Consider the following 21,447-nt stretch of genomic DNA (forward strand, 5'->3'; position numbering starts at 1 on the left):
TATTAGAAAGCAATAGATATTGATTGTGGACCAGGACAGACCATGCCTTGCATAGCAAATGGTTTCCATTACCTTACCATCTTAGGATAATTAATGTGCAGTCAGTGGCCCTGTCTATCGTTATCGGTCATTCTGATACTGTTCAATTTCTATCCGGCATCTTTCGTTTTTAGGCAGGAGGGTCTTCATCCATAACTGTCATGCCATGATAATTTTATAAATCATGATGCCACCCACCCCAGTCAATCTGTTACACATACTCTGCACATATGATTGCTCTTTGGCGATGAGTATCAATGGTTATCTCTTTGATAGCCCGGCTTTCCTTTATTTCAATAAGGAAAAGAGATTTTACCATGATAGCAGCACAACACATCGATCACTATTAGAAAATTAGAAAAACAGTACAGAGGCTTCCCACTGTGCAAATGCCTGTAATATTAATGTGACTGGGAAATACTCTGTCTTCATATGAGCATCCAATGAAATATATATCGTAATATATTTATGATGTTTAGGTATTTATTTTCTTTTTGTGAGGTATATTGATGTTGCACTGATTTTAATCATGTACTTAACAAGACAATGTTCCAATGTTCAATGTAATTCTCCCAAAGGATTTACTTTTTTAAAAGTCACCTCTTAGATCAAATCTTAGGCTAACAATAGATGTTTTACCAAAGCACATAAAACTGAAAAGCAAGCTGGGTATTTGTTATTAGAAATTTTAAAAATCACTGTTCCAGCGATCAGCTACATATTGATTTAATATCCTATCCAGCAGCTGTAGGTCAGTGTAGTCGACCTAGATGCTTGTATCTGTATGTTTTCATGACAGTAAGTTAAAAAAAAAAACATATTGAGAACCGTAAATCCAAATATTGTTTTTCTGTAAAGCACATTTTCCCTGTTTACCCAAATGGCCAGTTAAGGTATGATGGTGATCTACAATGATTGTTTTTTCTTTAAAATTACAAAAAGGTCACTTACACAGACACAGTAGTAGGCTGTATAGGAATCTAAAAATCAGTTTGCAAATATGTAGTACATTCCAATATGTATTCAGAAAAGTGTTTACATTACAAACATGATAGTTTTCAGAAAATAATCAGAAATGTCTAGCTGTTGTTTTCTGACAATGAAATATTTTGGGCTAGTAGGAATTCATGAGCTCATTCATTGTATTTCTTTCAGAGAAAATCTGCGTGGAAAGTCTTTAAAGCAGAAGGGTTAACAATGGGACAGACCAGAGTAGATTTTCTTAGTCTGAATGTGTTTTGTTTTTATTACAGTCCCTGCCACGTCAAGGAAAATGTTGTACAGGGAATACCCGAACATGTCTGAAACTTTTGACCGTTTCAGGTGACAGGAATATGAGAATGACTTCCACAGACCCACTCTCTGAGTCAAGTCTAAAGTATACCTGATAGAGACTATGACTAATCTTAAGAAAAGGTAGAATAAATTTAAACAGACTCAATCTCCTGCATTGTCAATGGGAGACCCACTGCTATTTCAGACTTTTTTTAGGGACTTTCCATAATCATTCTAAATGTTTATATAAAACACATGTGTGTTCATAAGAAAAATACAATTTTGCCCAATAATTAAAAGTACCCAATACAACATTTAGACTTTTGCATACCCTTTTGACAATGTTATGATTTAGACCTAGGGCCGGATTAAATCAAAACTTTGACCCACCCGCTAATAGAAAACATACAGAACTGTACTCAGTTGCAGCTGCATTTTTAGTAAGATGACACTCTCTCCTAATCAGAAATGTAACCGCTATGATGTACAGGTTTGTAGTTTGCTTTTAGTGGGTGGGTCAACGTTTAGATTTAATCCGGCCCCTAGAAAAAAGTCCCCATAAACATTAAATCCTTCCTTTAGTTTGCTGAATATCCTATACTGACATTCTTTAAAGGATATTTATTTTCTATTTTCAAACATAATTGCAATTCCTGTGCTACAATTATATTTTGTATTCTATTCTGTGTTTAAAAATAGTTACTACAGCAAGGACTCTCCTTACTATGAAATTTTCTATTCTAAATGGCCGTGCAGATTGCCATTACTTATGGCTGACAAGCCAAGCCTCTGATGTTGATATGCTGGCCTATTTTAACAACATAAGCTGCTGCTGCCGCAACTGAGATTTGAATTTTCAAATTGGTTCAAAAAGCTTGTCCTGGGGTCATTGCAGGGTTCTCTGTTTCAGAGTGGGGATCCAATTCTAACTAGGAGGTGCAGAACCAAGAACCAGGATAAACTGAACATCAATTTTATTATAAAAAAACGAGCATGAAACAGCAAAATCAAGGCTTATTATTTATTATTCTGTAGTGTTTAGAGGGATCGAAAAAGGAAATTAAGATGTAATTAAGATTTTGCCATTTACTAAAACACAGTGTTATAGGGTGGTTATTGATGTTTGAGAGGGGGATGCCCTTTTATTTAATTCATTGTTGTAAGCTGTGGTTTTACTTCAGTGTTTTTATTTTATTTTTTATATTTTTATTTCCTTTTAATTTCTCTTTAATTTAACTCATGTTACTTTGGCATGCCTGTTCTTGAATGACAATAAAAATGTGTTTAACCTACAAAAGCAAATGTACAGCAATCTAATCCTGGTGGTGATTCTCAATTTTTCTCTTGTTTTATAACTAAAACAGCAAGTGCAACATTCAACAGGATGTTTTGAACAATCGGAGGGAAATGTGCAATGATAGGCCTTATGTCATTATGTCATTAGGCTAAAGAAAAGTTCAAAGTCTGTGTAACCCTGAAGTACTTCCCCACATCTTATTTTCTGCCTTTCAGAAGCTATTTGTTGGGCAGTATAGATAATTTTCTTTTTTCTTTTTACAATATCCATCACCAACTCACATAGAAAAAATAACATATACAGTAATTCAGTAAAAATGCTAAGAAAAGACACCTTTTGTAAAATGCATTACTTTTTCAAATCTTCAGTGGGCAGCCATTAAACAGACAGACCACCGAAAAGCTGATATTCATTTATTGAGCCTTATTTTTTACACGGAGAAGCCGGAAATATTACCTTTAGGGTAGTATGGCTTCTTCATGCCATCGTGGAGTCTGGCTTTCCTCTCCTCCCCACAGTGTTGCCTGGGACTGTGCTCGTCGTGCATTCTCATATTGTCCCTCCTGGCTGCGTCCATAGCCATTTTGTCCCTCATGGCTTTCGCTCTCTCAGACTCAAGGGCAATTGCCTTTTCCAGCAACGACAGGTTTCCCTTGGTCATGTCAAAAACCTCCTCGGAGCGGTCGGAGGTCACGGAGGCCGTGTCCTCATCCCTGTCGTGGCAACCGTCCTCCTGGGCGCAACTGGAGAACGTCTTGGACCTGGGACTCAGCTGCTCCTCTATTTTCATCAGGTTGACCATGTCCGAGTAGTTGCGCTCCAGCGTCCTCCCTGACCTGTCATCGTCGATGTTGTGCTGGCAGTCAGCGTACGCAGGATGTTGCTGTTGCTGCTGATGCTGCTGATGCTGCTGCTGCTGCTGCTGCTGCTGCTGTTGTTGCAGCTGCAGTTGCTGCTGGTTTTTCTCAGCCGGCTGCGTCTCGCTCAGTTTCCGGGCCAGATCGAAGCACTGGTTCCTCAGACACTCCAGACTGCTGAGGCACACCTCCTCGTCACTCTCCTCCACCTGCCCATTGCTGGTGGGCTTGGCCTGGTGACCTGTGCCACCACTCCGGCTGCAGCTGTTGTTATTGTTACCTTCCACTGCCCCTTCCAGATAACCCCTGCCATTCAGGTTGTCCGACAGCACCACCCCATGCCCCTGTGCCAGCAATTTTAGGGAGTCCACGGTTTCCCGCACCACATCGCTGTCCACGTCCAGGCTGAGCTCACCTTTCCTGACACTCTTGTCATTCTCTTCATCGTCCTCCTCCTCCATGCTGTTGGAGGAGTTGCTGTTCATTTCGGACTCAGTCATGGCTCGGTAGGCGGCGTCCTCTGCAATTTTGCCCAGGTTCAGCAAAGACTTGGCCACCAGCTCATCGTAATTGTCGTATTCGTCATTGTTGTTGTCATCTTTCTCTGCCATTTGGTTGGATTTGGGGTAGTTCTGATGGTCTTCTGTAGAGAAGCAAAACTGATGTTATGAAACAAACAAAACAATCCAAGGAAAATCCAAATTTTGTGAATGTTAAAACCAGTAATGCTTGGTTCATGCTTCCATTGTGTGGACTCAACTGAACCTGTCTGCTTCTACAGTCTGTACTGACTTATGCAAGTCTAAAGAAAGAACTCCAGAAGCTTGACAAAAAATGTATTAAATAGCACAGACAGGGTTAAGAGAGATTGCCATAATGAACAATATGAAGCTACTATAAAGGGAAATGACAGTGACAACATAATTTCTATATAGAAATGCTTCAATGGCCATTCAAATGAGCTGAATTTCATGGACAGTTTTTTCCCCCTGTAATTTCTGTACCAATGAGTGTTTTAAAGTGTCTAGCTATGAATTGCTAAGACTCTGAATGTTAAAATTGTTTGATATATTTGTATTGAGCTAATACATCGGACAAAAATATTTAAAAAGTTGTATTTCACAAATACTAGGGACAACAACAAAAAAATATTTAATTACAAAACACCTGTTAGTAAGAGAGTGAAGTCTGTGATATCACATGAAAACATGTTTCTGAAAGCTGAAGTTTGTTAATTGCATACAAGTAAAGCTTTGTAGGTCAAAAAAATATGGTCAAAAAATCAACATGAGTTTAAAGGCAACTAGAAGGTCTACATGATTATTCTGCATACAGGATGTCCTTAATCTCATACGATCTAGCAGATGTATTTCCTGCCTTTTCAAAGTGATACTCCTATATTTCAAATGGCTTTAGAATACAGAAGGATGTATAGGAAAATTAGTATCTCCACTCCAAGAAGACACTTCACATGAGCTTAAATGATTGCCGTTGCTCAAGGTTTTCTGGGAAAACCAAAAAACATAATACTCTATTTTAGCATGATATATCTGGGGGGAAAAAACAACATCCTGCTGCATTTTGTAACTGCTGGCTATAATTAATGTCTGCAGTTCTTATTACTGGTTATGCCTCAGATTCATAGTGCAATTGACTGAATCTTTAAAATCTTTTCAGCAGTAAATTGAACAGACAGGTTGTTAAAGGTTACTGAACCCCACTTCTCAGTAATTTGAAGCTCACACTTTTTTTAGCTAATTTCCAACTATCTATTAACAGCTCTGAACAGACAGGAGAACATCACTCATACACGTTTGTTTCTTCTTATGTATTTACATCATAGGAAGACAGCATTTTCAAAATGATTTTGGCTAATGCTCCTTTTTAATATACATTATTTAACATAACACTTTATAAAAGACAAAACAAAACAAACAAACATACATACATACTACTACTAACAAAAACTACTACAACAATAATATAGAAATTATGATAATTTGCACAGTGGAGAACAACATGATTGACCAAAAAACACACACTCTCATAAAGAAAGTCTCTTGCAGTGAACAGTCTATGGTTGTATTTCAGTAACTAAAATATACCTCAGGATTGCAGAGCAACTTTATGAGCATTCAAGAAGACACAAAAGGAATGGGAGGGAGAAATCTCTTGAAGGTGCAATGAAGGGATTATGGCACTGCTGTGGACGGCTGGACAGGGTTGTAAAGTGGCATGCTATTTAAACATAGAGAGAACAGCTAGCACAGTTAACCATTTCTCATACACAAATATATTGATCTAATTCCATAATAGCTAAAAAAAACAACAACACAAAAAGCATTGTACAAGTAAATCATTGAAACTGTACAATACTCGAAGTTCCATAATATATTATGATCTATATACAGAATTACACTAACAAAACTGCAGAATTAAGCAGATGTGCACAGCATATACTTTAGAAAGATGATGCAGAAAGAGTCGGGGACCCTAAAAGCATAGTTAACAAATTGGACCTTGCACTTTTAAGCTTATTTGTATGATCTTGTATATATTACAGGCATATTTCAAAAGGATGTGAACCATATAAAAAATGAATTGACGTCATTTGTGGCTGCATGAACATTAAAATATTAAAATATTAAAATTACATTTTGATTTATAAATTACACCTCAATGGGGTACAGATATATACTTTGTGATTGGCAGGTAGGTAGAAGTTGTGTTTGGACTAGCCCAACATTTAGTATGTTTATATATATATACTGTATATTCACTATACATATGCTTTCCTTGGCATAGTCATTCCTCATATGTGGAAATGCTTAGAAAACTGTGTTGCATTACTATGATATTCCTGAGAGACTGTGTGAAATATGAGAGTGGCCACTCACATAAACATGTAATTGAATTGGTTATTGACACTGTTGTGACCAATAGTCGATCTGATTTAACAGTGATTTTCTCCAGTGACAGAAGCGCTCTCACTAGTTTGCCACAGAGGAGTTAAGTCAAGTGCCTAGAAAGAATCATTCCTTAAAGGAGATATAGGTGTCTAGGTATTGGACTCACACACACACATACATTTTTAACATGATAACAGACAGACTAAAATATGGTTATATGGAAAGTGGTTAATAACAACATTAATAATGTAAATAAAATGCAATAGATTGTTATTCAGTCTCTATTCATAGTGTGTAAACTGTTTATTAACGGCTAGTCATGTAACCTTATTATAATGTGTTACTGAAGAAGCACATACAGAAGCAAAATTAAATTCATAAACTCAGATGGCTCCACTGTTAATCTGACAGGAAGCTGCTGTCAGGAAGCTTGTCTGGGATGGCACACATAATACAGAACCAACAAAACCTAGAGAAACATCCCTTCCAAGCTGTGCAGGGCTGGACTGAATAGCTGGAATCTCAACAAGAATGCATAGTGATAAAGCAATCGCAAAGAAGAGACTGACACACCTCTTAGTTTGTACATCTTAGAAAACAAACAGCGTCTGCAGCCCTGCCTCTTCTTTAGAATGTCTTGTCCTAATGTGAGTGTGCTGTGGCTTTCCAATGGTCTGCTTAGTAGACAGAGTGTAAAAAGCAGAGACACAGCAAAAATGCTCAAACACTTTTAATGAAAGCAAGGTTATTAGCCAGGCTCATAATAAACAATAAGTGAGAGCGGGGACATTTGCTTACAGGTCTGACTGAAATATTCTTGTTTTTATTATTAGCACTGCATAAGTATGCATCTTGCGAAATGTGAACCCAGAGGACAACACAACCCAAAACATATTTTTTTTTGGTGTGTGGCGTTTTTCCATAATTCCCTTGCCCTCATAGAACTTTAATACCAAAATGGGCTCAGAAAGCCATTGGAAAAGACCTGTATTAATCTTGATGAACTTTTACAAGGGCTTTTCACATTTCCAAATGACAAGGGCCTCTTCAAAGTAGGGTGACCCCTGAGATTTTTGGTCGCTGCATTCACATTGTTCATTTCAACCTGGGGCAAACACAACCCTACTTGAGAATCATTCTCCATGGGGTGAAAATTAACAAGAGGCAAATATGAATGCATGCCGCCTTGATTTTGGGGATGGTTCAAAGTGGGGCCACCCCTTGGCGACTTGCCCCGGAAGACGTACTGTGAAAGTGGCTACAGATCATTTCCTGTACGTTTTGTGAGGAAGACTCTTCAGCAATGACTGATCGATCATGTGGACATTTTTTTTCAGATCATTTTCAGATCATTTTTGTTTCTAAATTCATTTTAAGCATCTTAGCAAACCGATCTGCAATCTGGTGATCTCAACACAACATCAAACGGCAAACAAGGCATACCCAATTCCAGTCTTGCAACAGTTTTCTTCACATAATTAAATTAACAAGAGCTGTGTCACCCTAAAGTCTCTTAGTTCTCAGTACCTAAAGCAAGTTTTGGTTTGTTCAATAGACATGAAAATCAAGGTGCTACTGGGAATTATTTGAATGGGCCTTCAGTTAACTCTGTACTGCTTAGTTCTGGACCTGACATTTCAAACCGGTTCTCCATGGGGACACTCTACAGTAGGAACCATCTTTTGGTGGAGGAATTTAAAAAGGTCAAGACAACTTAAAAATCATATGCCGCTATTTGAAAGAGTAGGGGTACATAACTAAGCATGGTGTCCTGGCTGGAATCCAAGCTAAGCTGTTCCAATGTGTTCTACGCACAGTTAAATTAGCTACCCGTCCAGCTTAGCTACAGTTTAGTGAAATACTGTTGTCAAATGGCTGCTGCATACTACCTCACCCAGAGCTACAGTTCAGTTCCCACCTGGAGTGTTTTGAGATTCTCTGTGGTGATAATCAGTATATAATTGAACATAATAATAATAATAATAATAATAATAATAATAATAATAATAATAATAATAATAATAATAATAATAAAATTAAGAACATTTGCACAGAGGAGAGCAATATAAATGATAAAAAAACATTCTCACATAGACAGCCTGATGCAGAGGACAACCTGTGGGTCAATTTCAGTGACTAAAATATACTTCAGGAAAGCAGAAAAATTTTAAGGGCATTCAAGAGACACGGAAGGAATGGGAGGGAGGAATCTCTTGAAGGTGCGATGATGGAATGATGGCCCTGCCGTGGACGGCTGGACGGGGTTGCAATGTGGCATGCTATTAAAACATAGACAGAACCGCTCCAGTTAATAATAACTTCTCCTGGAACTACCATTAGAAGAATGAGTGGGGAAAAAAAATGGAGACACTCTCTCACCGTGTTCCTGACCTTGCTCATCATCATCTTCTTCCTCCTCCTCCTCGTCCTCCTCATCCTCATCCTCCTCTTCCTCCTCCTCCTCCTCCTCGCCCTCTTCTCCATCATCCTCCTCTTCCTCCACCCCTTCCTCCTCCTCCTGCTCCCCCTCCTCGCCCTCCCCCCTCTCCGCCTCGCCTTCCTCCTCCTCGCAGGGCTCCTCATTGTCCTCAGAGTACTCTTCCTCCTCCTCCTCTTCCTCCTCGTCGTCCTCCTCGTCTTCCTCGTCTTCCTCCTTCTCGTCCATCTCCTCTGTGCCGTCTGTCTCGTAGCACTCGTCCACCGAGGAGTTGTCCATCCTTGCTAGGAAAGGTTTCCTCTTGGGGGCGGGCTCCTGGGGTTGTTTGTCTTGGGTTTTCCTCTTCTTTGCCAATGGACAGCCGTACACACTGTGGTGACAAGATAAGGGGGTTTGGTTAGTGACCTCACTTTAAGATCGTTACTGGTGCTGTATTTCAAACTGTCCCATTGCAAAGTGGAACTCCCCATAACAGTTTCAAATCCAACCCTCTTTGCGACTTTTTCCAGAACATACCGAGCAAGACTTAATCTGCTCAGGTACTTGTAACTCAGTTGTAACAGTAATATCTAAATAATTAAGCATCAATACTGCTTAATTTGTAACTATTATGTTGAAAGTAAAATTAAAGTTTATTTAACCAAAGACCTTTAATTATACTATAATAATTAGCTACCGTTTAATTGCATTTTAATTGCTGTGTAGCTACATGTACAATTATGTGTAGTTTTAATGTGAATTTAAGGTAATTTATTTGAACAGAAAGTGCTTATTTGCAGCTGGGAATATACTCACTTTCTTAGTACTGCAAAGCAAAAAGGATTAAAATCAAAGAAAATGGCACACTAAGAAAATGCAAACGATACCAGCATCTGCAACTCTAAACAGTAAGGTTAGCGTAAGTATATATTTCAATTATTATTAATATATTTATTTATATTATCATTTTAAAATGTATTATTCTTATTATTTATTTATTGTAATTATTATAAATACTAATATGACATATTCAGAGCTCAAATGTTATGGAAGCATCAGTTTTATTTCTATTTGAATACAAATTGTAATAAAAAGTTTTGCTCTGAGTTTTGCTTGTTTTGAAAAAATTATCATTGAAAACAATGGCATGGCAAACCATGGTTTATTAAATGGAACTCTTAACTGGTTTTAAGTAGGCTGTATCAGAATTCTAAAAATATAACTGATACATAAAGTTAAATAAACATTGTTTATTAAAATTGAATGAATAAAAACTGAATGTTATTAAAACACGCACATACACACACACATATAAATATACACTCACCTAAAGGATTATTAGGAACACCATACTAATACTGTGTTTGACCCCCTTTCGCCTTCAGAACTGCCTTCATTCTACGTGGCATTGATTCAACAAGGTGCTGAAAGCATTCTTTAGAAATGTTGGCCCATATTGATAGGATAGCATCTTGCAGTTGATGGAGATTTGTGGGATGCACATCCAGGGCACGAAGCTCCCGTTCCACCACATCCCAAAGATGCTCTATTGGGTTGAGATCTGGTGACTGTGGGGGCCAGTTTAGTACAGTGAACTCATTGTCATGTTCAAGAAACCAATTTGAAATGATTCGACCTTTGTGACATGGTGCATTATCCTGCTGGAAGTAGCCATCAGAGGATGGGTACATGGTGGTCATAAAGGGATGGACATGGTCAGAAACAATGCTCAGGTAGGCCGTGGCATTTAAACGATGCCCAATTGGCACTAAGGGGCCTAAAGTGTGCCAAGAAAACATCCCCCACACCATTACACCACCACCACCAGCCTGCACAGTGGTAACAAGGCATGATGGATCCATGTTCTCATTCTGTTTACGCCAAATTCTGACTCTACCATCTGAATGTCTCAACAGAAATCGAGACTCATCAGACCAGGCAATATTTTTCCAGTCTTCAACTGTCCAATTTTGGTGAGCTTGTGCAAATTGTAGCCTCTTTTTCCTATTAGTAGTGGAGATGAGTGGTACCCGGTGGGGTCTTCTGCTGTTGTAGCCCATCCGCCTCAAGGTTGTACGTGTTGTGGCTTCACAAATGCTTTGCTGCATACCTCGGTTGTAACGAGTGGTTATTTCAGTCAAAGTTGCTCTTCTATCAGCTTGAATCAGTCGGCCCATTCTCCTCTGACCTCTAGCATCAACAAGGCATTTTCGCCCACAGGACTGCCGCATACTGGATGTTTTTCCCTTTTCACACCATTCTTTGTAAACCCTAGAAATGGTTGTGCGTGAAAATCCCAGTAACTGAGCAGATTGTGAAATACTCAGACCGGCCCATCTGGCACCAACAACCATGCCACGCTCAAAATTGCTTAAATCACCTTTCTTTCCCATTCAGACATTCAGTTTGGAGTTCAGGAGATTGTCTTGACCAGGACCACACCCCTAAATGCATTGAAGCAACTGCCATGTGATTGGTTGGTTAGATAATTGCATTAATGAGAAATTGAACAGGTGTTCCTAATAATCCTTTAGGTGAGTGTATATATATATGTGTGTGTCCTCATATATATGCAGCATACATTTGTTTAGTCAATAAAGTCAGTAAAGCTTTTTGTGATTTGATTGTTGATATATTCACCAGGATGATTTCTCTCTGTGTTCTGGCAGTATTGTGTGCACGGTGCTGCACCGTGAGAGAGGAGATCAGAGTCAATGAGAAGTGAACATTCCAGGGTCACACACAGTAGAAGTAGACTGAAATATAATGAATCGCAGTATGTCTGGGCTGCTAGTACTGAAGAACATTCACTGGAACACTTTGCCAACAAGGAGGAAATTTTCATCATGATAATCTGCGTATTCAGAAGGCTATTGATCAAGGTACCCTAAGCCATATTAATACCCACATCTTACAGAACAAACAATCTGCTGAGAAGATTATCTTACATCTCCAGGACTCATCTCACCTATCTAAATTATATATAAATAAATAACATAAAAATAAAACAACGGACGTGTTTTGGAAGCAAACCAGCCTTATCTTCACAGTCTGTCGGTGGCTCAACTGCATGTCTCGCACGGTTAGTTAGAAGTCACTCAGCTGTGAAATGTTCTAGATTCTAATTCTTATAGGGTTCGAATGTTTATCCCTTTCCCCCTCAGAGAAGCACTGGTCCTAATATGAACAAATAAACTGCATTAGATCTAGGACCCCGAGTAAAATGTATATCTGTCTGCACACGTATGCTTGCAGGCATATGTACACCTCAAAAACCTTTGCCATATTGAAACCATGATGTAAAGATAAAACCGCACTGATGAAACATCAGGCAGACATGCAGTAAGCGCTTATTCTGGCTACAGCGGTGTTGTCTGAAAGTTGAGCAATTTCACTATTCTTTGTGTAATCATTTAAATATGTCAGGGTATGGCTTGTACATTCATACGTACATACATATACCAAATATACATACAGCTTCACATATAGCAACCTCTATATATTTCCACACCAGGCCAAAATCTGTATCAGAGTAAATGGAAATGTTACAAGGGATAAATGAGCAACACCATAATGTTTCATGTTTTGTAGAACTTCCTTTCACTCTAATTATTGCTAAAACCTCTGGGGCACAATCTCCACAAGCCATGATAGGAATAGCTTGGCTGCATTCAGTGTCCTCTAGGTTTCGATGGTAGTGAATGTTTCTGCACATTTAAATTCTACAGATAATGTTACAAAAGAATATGATCAATAGAATTGGAATGTAGAGGAAGTGCCCAAACTAAGGGATTCTGGGTAGGATACTTGGAATGTCTGCAGAAGTCAGTGAGCCAAGTGCCAAGTAGCATTATCATTGACAACAATTGTTTTATATCCATATTGTTGCCTAATGCAGATATATCCATTTAAAATATTCTCATGCTTTCTTCGTATTGCTCAGGATAGATTTTCATTTAACTTGTTATGAATATGACTAACATTGAAAATATATCATTTTAATATTCATATCTGCATATCTTAACCAGTGTTTGTACATTGCATAATGCTGTGTCAGTTTTAGCCTTCTATATCTGCCGTAACACACGGCTGGGGCAACAAAATTAACACCTCTTGCTTTAACACACTGCAGAACTCAAATTAACCTGCATGCATCAGTCAGCAAAGTAGTGGCAGTGAGAATCCCCTAAGACTTGGATTACTTAATAGTGTGACCCTTGCACCTCTACATCATTTCATTAATCCCAGCTCAGACCAAAATTCATTCTGATCTGACATCAGTATAGGTCTCCTGTGTTTCGAGCTGTGGTGGTCTGCTCGTGATCAATAGAGTTTGTGACCAAACATTTCAAAACCACATTAAAATGCCACTCATCCAGCTCCGTTCCATCGCCCTCTAAATAAATCAAGGGCTGGTCCCATCAGGTCACTGCAAGGCAGAAGGCAGGAGGAACCAGAGATTCGTCTTACATCAACCTCTAGATTGTAAAATTATGTGAAGGGTTATAAAACTGTAAGCATTTTTGAGCTTTTTTCCACTAGTAGTACAGACTTCTTCCAGATAAAAAAGCATAATTGTGTAAATCTTACAGTCAAATTTTTCTTGTTGCAAGCTTTTTTCTGACCTTACAGTTTCTGTCTTCTGATACCCACAGACATGACTAATAAGCAGGGGAGTCTGCGCTCAAATTCCCACGTTACCAATTCAGTCATTGAGTGACCTTGAACGTCCGTGTGGCTCACATCAACAGGGCGATTTGAAATCCACTGGTAGTTAAGTTGTATTTAAATACTGCACATACAATGATTTGTCCTAATACGTGCGGTTCTTCTTAGAGATTGACATTATACATACATGCAATAATACAAATCCAACAAGAAACAGTGACCACTTTTAAAAACTGAATTATTAATACAAGAATACACATTTTTGCTTTATATAGCACAAACATTGTACACAGTAATGTATAGCTGATGAAGGTATGTTACAATATTAGCATATTTTGCTACACAACATAATACTTTTATTTGTTTTAATATCACATTATATATATCACATCTTAAAATATTAAAAACAGCTTTAGCTAGTCATTAGCATCATGTGATTTATATCTCTGTTCTGTTCAGTGGCACAGGGAAACAGCAGCTTTTCATTTGCAGAGTTGTCATAGAAGCATACTGCTTGCTGTGCCCTATCCTGCGAGATCTATAGGAACGCGTGGCACACTCTGGTCTCCATGGTGATATTTTCCAGAAACCTAGTGGGATTTACCATCCTCTCAGACAGGCGGTGAACCAGTCACAGTGTACTGATTTTAAACTCGACAGACATCTCTCTAAGAGCTGAACAAAAGACCTGCTATTGCAATGGAAGCTCACAACTGGCCACACTGCCATTTGGGTGGTCCAATGTTATATAATAATCACAGAAAAAAATGCATAACAAATTATATATATATATATATATATATATATATATATATATAAAAGATATATAAAGATATAGATATAGATATACATATAGACAGAGAGACACTGAGAGACATTTTTTTATTTATATAGATATTGAAATGTCTTTGTTCACAGGATGTGCCTGTTAATTTAGAGGGAAGCTAAAAATATCAAAGCACAGCTTGTGTAAAATCCTGCAAATAGCAGACAGATAAAAAATAAAAAAAGTATGGTAGTCGATTACATAAGCTAGTTTTAGGCTTAAAGCACAGAAAAAGCTGCAGAAATGTCCTATTTTTAGTTATAGCTCTTAACTGCCCAATATGCCTCACCGATTAGATAAACCGCAGCAAGTCGTAAATGGACGGATCATAAAAAGGTGTACACTTTTTCAGATATTTCCATCTACACAAGAATGAGTAATATTAGAAATTTGTTCAAATTTTAGGCATACTTTATGATTAGGTGTAACATCAGTAGGAGTGAACGCAGTAAACCGAAAAAGATTTCCCTGTTCTATTAGTGTGGCATTCAATTTGTTGTTAACATTTTTTGTTATGATTTTTTTCTTTTTACAGCCTCTCCCATTTGGCAGGAAAGGGAAACTCAAATATTTTCTTACAGATCATCATAGCCTCCCAGTCAGCAGGGGCCATACTGAAAATCTGGATGAATTTCAATGAGAAGGGTACTATTATCTCACTGATTTCCAGCACAATACAGGAAAGAGAAGGCTTACCAGCCACCTTTTCATTATGAATAGGTAATCTCTTTTAATTCAGTCTTGAAAACATTAAGCTTTTAAATAAATGAACTGATAGTACCTCAGGAAATACACATGGCTCTGCCTAGGTAATGATTTGGAATACATAGTGAGAGTATAGGTCTGTTATAGCCAGCTTGTGATAATATTGTGCCGATTGTTATTTTTGGAATGACTTCTAAACATAAAATCACCACTTTGCTAGTTGATGATGTTACGCTCTCTAAAACGACAAGGGCAAATTCAAAAATGGGAAATTGTATTCTCTGTGGCATGTGGAGACATGATACAGTATCTCTTTGCTGTTTTGGATCCATTCAGTTGATACTGTAATGAAGTGAGTATGAGTACTGACCTCCAGGCTGGAGCTTTGGGTGACATCACTGAAATCAGTCATTAGTTAGACAATTGCTAAAGATGCTGGACTGTCATTCCAACACTTATTCAGTTGTTGATTAACACAAGCGTGTAATGTCATTGCAAAGGTGAGTTGCCATATTTGGTTCTGTAACAATACAGTGTTTTTCAACCTACTCGGTGTGGTCTGAGGACCCTTCCCACTTTTACATTAATTAGAATTTAAAGAATGACTATCACAGTTTATTTAAAATTTATAAAGGCCTAGATAAGAAGTTTATATCTCTTGGTGTGTTTGTAGAAGCATATAGGTGCAGAATATGTGATTATTATTTTTTTCATATTACCAACTTTGAACACTTTTTTACCTTTACAATCACCAATAAACATTGGATCAGTCCAGAGTCTAAAGGGATGTGGTTTAATTATTTTAGGATGTGCCATTTAATCTTTTCCTGGATATTGAAACAGAGGAAGATAACTAAAAGAGCATAGGAGATGTCTTCTGACACATCCTAAAAACAGCATGCTCAGTGTAAAGTCTTAAACATTTAAGTTGTATTACATTGCTTTACTTACACACTGCTACCAACATATGAGCACATAGTTGTCCATTTAAAGGATCACCTGATCTCTGTGTTCCAAGTAGAAACATCCGATCTGAGGATGTGGCTGGAGTAGAAATTGTATTTGAATGTACAGTGCTATGGCTAAAAGCAGAGAGCTGTAAAGCTGGACATACTTTGATATGCTATTTGCTGAGAGGCTGGATGTGATACAAATGTAATCTGCTGAATAACCAAGGACCCGGAGCATGTGGCTCTCAGGCCCTTCCTTAAGATAAAGAGAAACTTCAGACCTCCAAGTCACAGTAACAGGAGGATTCCCAACATGGCATTTGTGAAACAGCTAGCATGTGAATTCATACGATACCAAAATAGCATACTGAGTTATGATGTTTCTAGCTGCTCTATTGCTGCATGCTAGGGCTGGAAAACGATCCAAAAGTGGATATGTCAGCAGTGGGAGGATGCCCTTTGCAAGAAGACCATCAGTCAGAGCGCGCTGCACCTGTGATGACTACAGTAAAGGTGGGAGGAGGCTCATAGCACAACAGCAACAGTTGCCATGAGATCTTAGATAAGAGTGAAGAAAGCATCCAACAAGAGGGGAGATGTACAAAAGCAGTAGCCACAGTATGGCCAGTGCAGATTGGTTTTATTTGTTTTAATGACTGGCTGGTTGATGTACAGTTGCATTTGTGTGGTCAACTTTGCTGGCTGTAAACCCCAAATTAAGATTACAGATTAAACCATGAAAAGTGGCTTTATTTAATAGACTATGCGATGCATTCCAGTGAGGGGAATCACTCAAACCCCACACAAGCAATACTGTTGAGCTGACACAATTCAATCCCAGCCACATCTGTGGACCGCTCGCCCACAGTTTCTGTCAGGATGGTATTGTACAATCTGTTAAGGGATGTTTATGACTGATACTGTAAATGTGTTTCCTGATTTGAATACATATAAACACACACTTGATACATCTCAGATGGTGGTCTCATTTATTTAAATTAATTAATTAGTTAAATACATTAACTGAAAACAGTGAAATAAGCTTTGTTTAAAAAATGTAGTTTCTTAAATTTCCAGAAAAAAATCATTCACCTAAGGTCCTTTACAAGACGTTTTATATGCACTTCTGAAAACATGAATGTTCATTATAAACGTCACCACTACTACTACTACTACTACTACTACTACTACTACTACTACTACTACTACTATAATAATAATAATAATAATAATAATAATAATAATAATAATAATAATAATAATAATAAAACAACAACAATTACAATAATAATGATAATAATGAAGAAACATAAAACAAGATACTTTGGAATGGATGGATAGATGGTGGTGATGGATAAGACTTATATTTGCCGATTAATACTTACACGTAGCACACATTCAAAATTATCTAATCACTTCAAACACTCAAAATGTTTGTTACTTCAGTCTACCGGAGTACTGCTGTTTGTGAACTGGCATGCTTTCAGATCAGTAACTTACATAACCCCTTTCTCATCACACAACATTTACTTCACAGCCTAAAAATGCCAGGAGAATGTACACTGAATTGTATTGAATTACCACTCAATATGTGCATAATTGTAGCCTAATAAAACTCTTTAGCCAATCAAGAAAGCACTGTCTAATATAAACTACTTAAAGTAAAGCCATTAATGTTTTGGTTGTGTTTGAAATTCTCTGTGATGATTACTTGGGATAGGTGTTTAATTCCCAGCAGAAACGTTGACTGTCTTACAATCTTGCAGGTAGTTGTGCTATGAAAAGTGTAATTGTGTCTGTCAAAATGTCCAGTTGTAAAAAACAATCTGTTATTTAATATGATAAACTAGATATTACAAGGAAAAGTAAAAACTTCCAGTGAGCTGAATTCATCATATTGGCCCTTTCAAAGTCTGTATAACAATGCATTTAGGTGTGAGGATATAGCATCCTCATAAATAGAGAAACTGGGTGTTTAAGCAGTATTCCTCTGAGTCAAAACAAGCAAAATAGAAAACAACCAATCTGTCAGCTGTAAGTGTAATTGTGTCTATATTACATTAGATTATATACATGTTTTTTCCATTAAATAAAATCTGACTGCCTAAAAGTACCTCAGTGGATTGTGCAGATAGAGGTATTAATACAATGTCCCGAGAACTCATCCGGGAGTCTGCTTTTCAGAAATGGTGTTTATTTGAAGTACAGCTGGAGATGAACTAAGGACCAATTTCCATGTCATATTCATCACTGCACACTGGGAAACAATAACCAGCGATGATTTATTCAATATGTCTGTTGTCAGCATGGTTTTCTCCATACCGAGGCAAAATCCAACTTCAGATTTTATTCCAGAGAGGGATAGCTTTAGAACATACGTTGGAATCATATTTTATTTCAATTGATTCAATATGATCTCCTTACCAAGCCTCAAAGGGGCTTGGAGGTAGCTATTGAAATCTGAAAGAATTCAAAACGTTGCAAATGACTTTCACTTATCATGCAGAAATATGTGAACCAGATCTGGAGTATACCAAACCTCACTTAGATCACTGTTAGTACTTTTTAATTTTGATCAGTCATGCATTTTCATATAGCCTATCCTTATGAAAGTACAATAAAAAGGTACAAAGTTGCAGCAGCACAGCACAAAGTGAAAAACAGGAGGAAGGAATGGTACCAAATGGTAAAAAACTTGAAACAATGGCAAACCAAATTTATGATTAAAACATTATACAACCATGTGAGATTGACATCGTAAACAAGAGTAAGCCAATAAGAATGAGAAATGATTTTTTTCCAAATCAGACATGCATTCAGTCATATAGTCCTGCTTTATGTTTGAAAGTGCTAAAAGATCGATACTAGGATGGCAGGATCAAACCCTTAGCTTAAAACAGATGGTTAATTACAGCTTTTCTGGTACAGGGAGAAAAGTAGTAAATAGTAATAGGAACATAAGAACATAAGAAAGTTTACAAACGAGAGGAGGCCATTAGACTCATCATGCTCGTTTGGTGTCCATTAATAACAAAGTGATCCAAGGATACTAAATAATAAACCTAGTGTATATATTCTCTCTCTATATATATATATATATATATATATATATATGCACACACACACATATATATCGCTGATACACTGTACATAAACACATTCACTGAAAGGAACTTAATGTTAGCTACTTTAAACTTCAAATGGAGCTACATGGAGAGCATTCATTAGGTCACAGAGGAAGCTAATTAATAAACTGAACGTTTGAGAAAATTAATCTGTCTATCTTCACTTATCTTCCACACAAAACGAATGACATCAAGTGAAAGGTCTCATCACACAAGAGTTATTTTAAAGTTTGGCCTGCTCAAGGATTCAATTAAGGCTCAGTGGCAGAAAACAGCCATTCCTAAAATTTAAAACCTCCTTTGCCTTATCATTATTACATTCTATCAATATTTCCCAAGGTTTCCATATAGAAAACAATTACCACAAGGTCAGCTGGGTTTTGGAAGCATGTAAACTGATAGCCTGAGCCTGTGAATAAATTAGTTTTCTACCAAGAATTGATGCTGTCCTACTGCAAAAGAAGGTATTCTCTACTCATGGGTCAATTTAGTATTCACTTTATTGCCATATATTACTCTCAAACAGAGTTCAGTTGAATAGATGAATGAATGAAGGAACTTAATAAATGAATACATCATTCAATCAATCAATAAATACAGGAAACAAGCACTGATGATAATTTTGTTAGACGTCTGAACCAGATGAAACTGTGCCATGGGACAAAAGGTCATACGTCAGAATCATTACAGCCTTCAGATCATCCACAAGTAACATGGCTGGGTTAGTGCCTTCCCTTTTTTACCTTTGGGAATGAGAGCTAGGAAATAGACCACCTGTTTATCCAAAGGTAAAATATTCAGAAACTTCGTGCTTTTAAATAACTAAACTCACCAAATAATAAGAACAATAGAAAATGAAGATCAAAACGACAAAAGAAAGACCTTTTTTTACAGCTGCCATTGTTCTTTGATAATATTTTCAAGCAAATGCCTCTAAAAGCCCCTGGTATTTAAACAAGAATACCCATTGCTGAACAAATTAGTTTTTTGGTAGTACCGATCAATCCATTCTTTTCTTATCCATTCCATGAAATACAGTACATCAGCTAAAAAAAATGTTCAGCTTTAGTTATGCTGATTTCTTGATTAAACAGTTGTGACAATTAAACAAATTAAATCAAATGAACAATTCATTCTTGGGAATTAATAAACCTCTATAAATTAGGTGAGAGCCCTACCAAATGTACATTTGTTTCCTTAAAATAAAAAAGAAATATCCCACAGTGTACTGCGTAGTACAGCAGTCATACATTAATTAAAAAGCTCGATAAATGCTGCAATGTTGTTGCTCTCACCCGTGCGATTCATCGGTTTTATTTTTTTTTCCTTTCTCCCCCTTCTATTTTTCCAAGGGGTTAACTTAATAATTAAAAAAAATAAAAAATCTTCGCAATTAAATATGGAAATTTGTGTTTAAACTTCAAACACAGCAAGGAGGAGGGGGTGGGAGTGGTGGACGGGGGGTATATTTTGATTTGTGGAGTATTATCTGAATTTCCCTAAATAAAAAAAAATTGATTAGGACGGAAGCTCTGCAGCTCCCTGTTTTAAGCTGCTCCTCTCTGTAGAAAGGTGCAATGCTCTACTATCTCTCCACCAGTCCTTGGCTTCATTCCAATGCTTTTAGTGAGTGCTATCTGTCAAGCCATGAATAATACAGCCCCTAGGCTGTCGGCTGAATCCAAATGAGGCATACATCAGGAAGAAAGCACTCGACTTTAGCTCCAGAACACGCTCCTGTGAAGACAGGCAATTATTCACCCACAGCTGCAGCCATGGCAATCAAACTGGTGGTGAATAGCTATATGGAATGAAAAAATCAAAAATAAAAATACAGAAATAAATTAAATAAATACAAATAATAGGCTGGGGCGGGGGAAAATTAACAAACCCATAATGATCACTTCAATTTATAAAAAATACATAAAACTTGCCAAGCCTTTGTTTTCTATTATTTTAATTACCACCATTACACCATGGATATCAAAATTCAGAAAGATACCAAAATAATAATTGAGGAGTTTAACACAGACATATCCCAGTAGATGCCTGGCAGATTAAAAAACCCTCTACATTATTGTAGACTGACATTTCATGCTACTGGACAGATGACCTATGGACCAAATATCGAAAATGTCCATCTAGCCTTTACTCATCTTAAAAAGATCAAATTAAATTCATAGTCTGTCACTGTATGTACAGCAGATTTAATATTACACCAGGAAGATTAACTGAAATTAGCCTTTTTTAAAGGTATTTATTGTATTTCTATTGTAATCATTATAATTATATACTGGTTATAAACCGTCTCAGTGGTAACAGATTATGCAAGAGTTTGTCAGATCAAACTGTGGATATGAAATTACAGCAGTTTTAAAAG

The 21,447-nt window shown here is 37.2% G+C and overlaps 1 protein-coding gene across 7 annotated transcripts in view; it reads right to left on the reverse strand.

The window, feature by feature from the left end:
* The window catches only part of LOC136759823 (myelin transcription factor 1-like protein), a 138,661-nt gene that overhangs the window by 53,405 nt on the left and 63,809 nt on the right, over nucleotides 1-21,447 (reverse strand). For all 7 annotated transcript variants that reach the window (XM_066715264.1, XM_066715180.1, XM_066715342.1 and 4 more), the window contains exons 5-6: nucleotides 8,757-9,184; nucleotides 3,068-4,111 (exon numbers count right to left, since the gene is read on the reverse strand). In XM_066715264.1, the coding sequence (XP_066571361.1) occupies nucleotides 3,068-4,111; nucleotides 8,757-9,184 (1,472 nt within the window). The remainder of the gene's footprint in view (nucleotides 1-3,067; nucleotides 4,112-8,756; nucleotides 9,185-21,447) is intronic.

This window comes from Amia ocellicauda, chromosome 1 (genome assembly GCF_036373705.1).
Source record: "Amia ocellicauda isolate fAmiCal2 chromosome 1, fAmiCal2.hap1, whole genome shotgun sequence".
Lineage (NCBI taxonomy): Eukaryota > Metazoa > Chordata > Actinopteri > Amiiformes > Amiidae > Amia > Amia ocellicauda.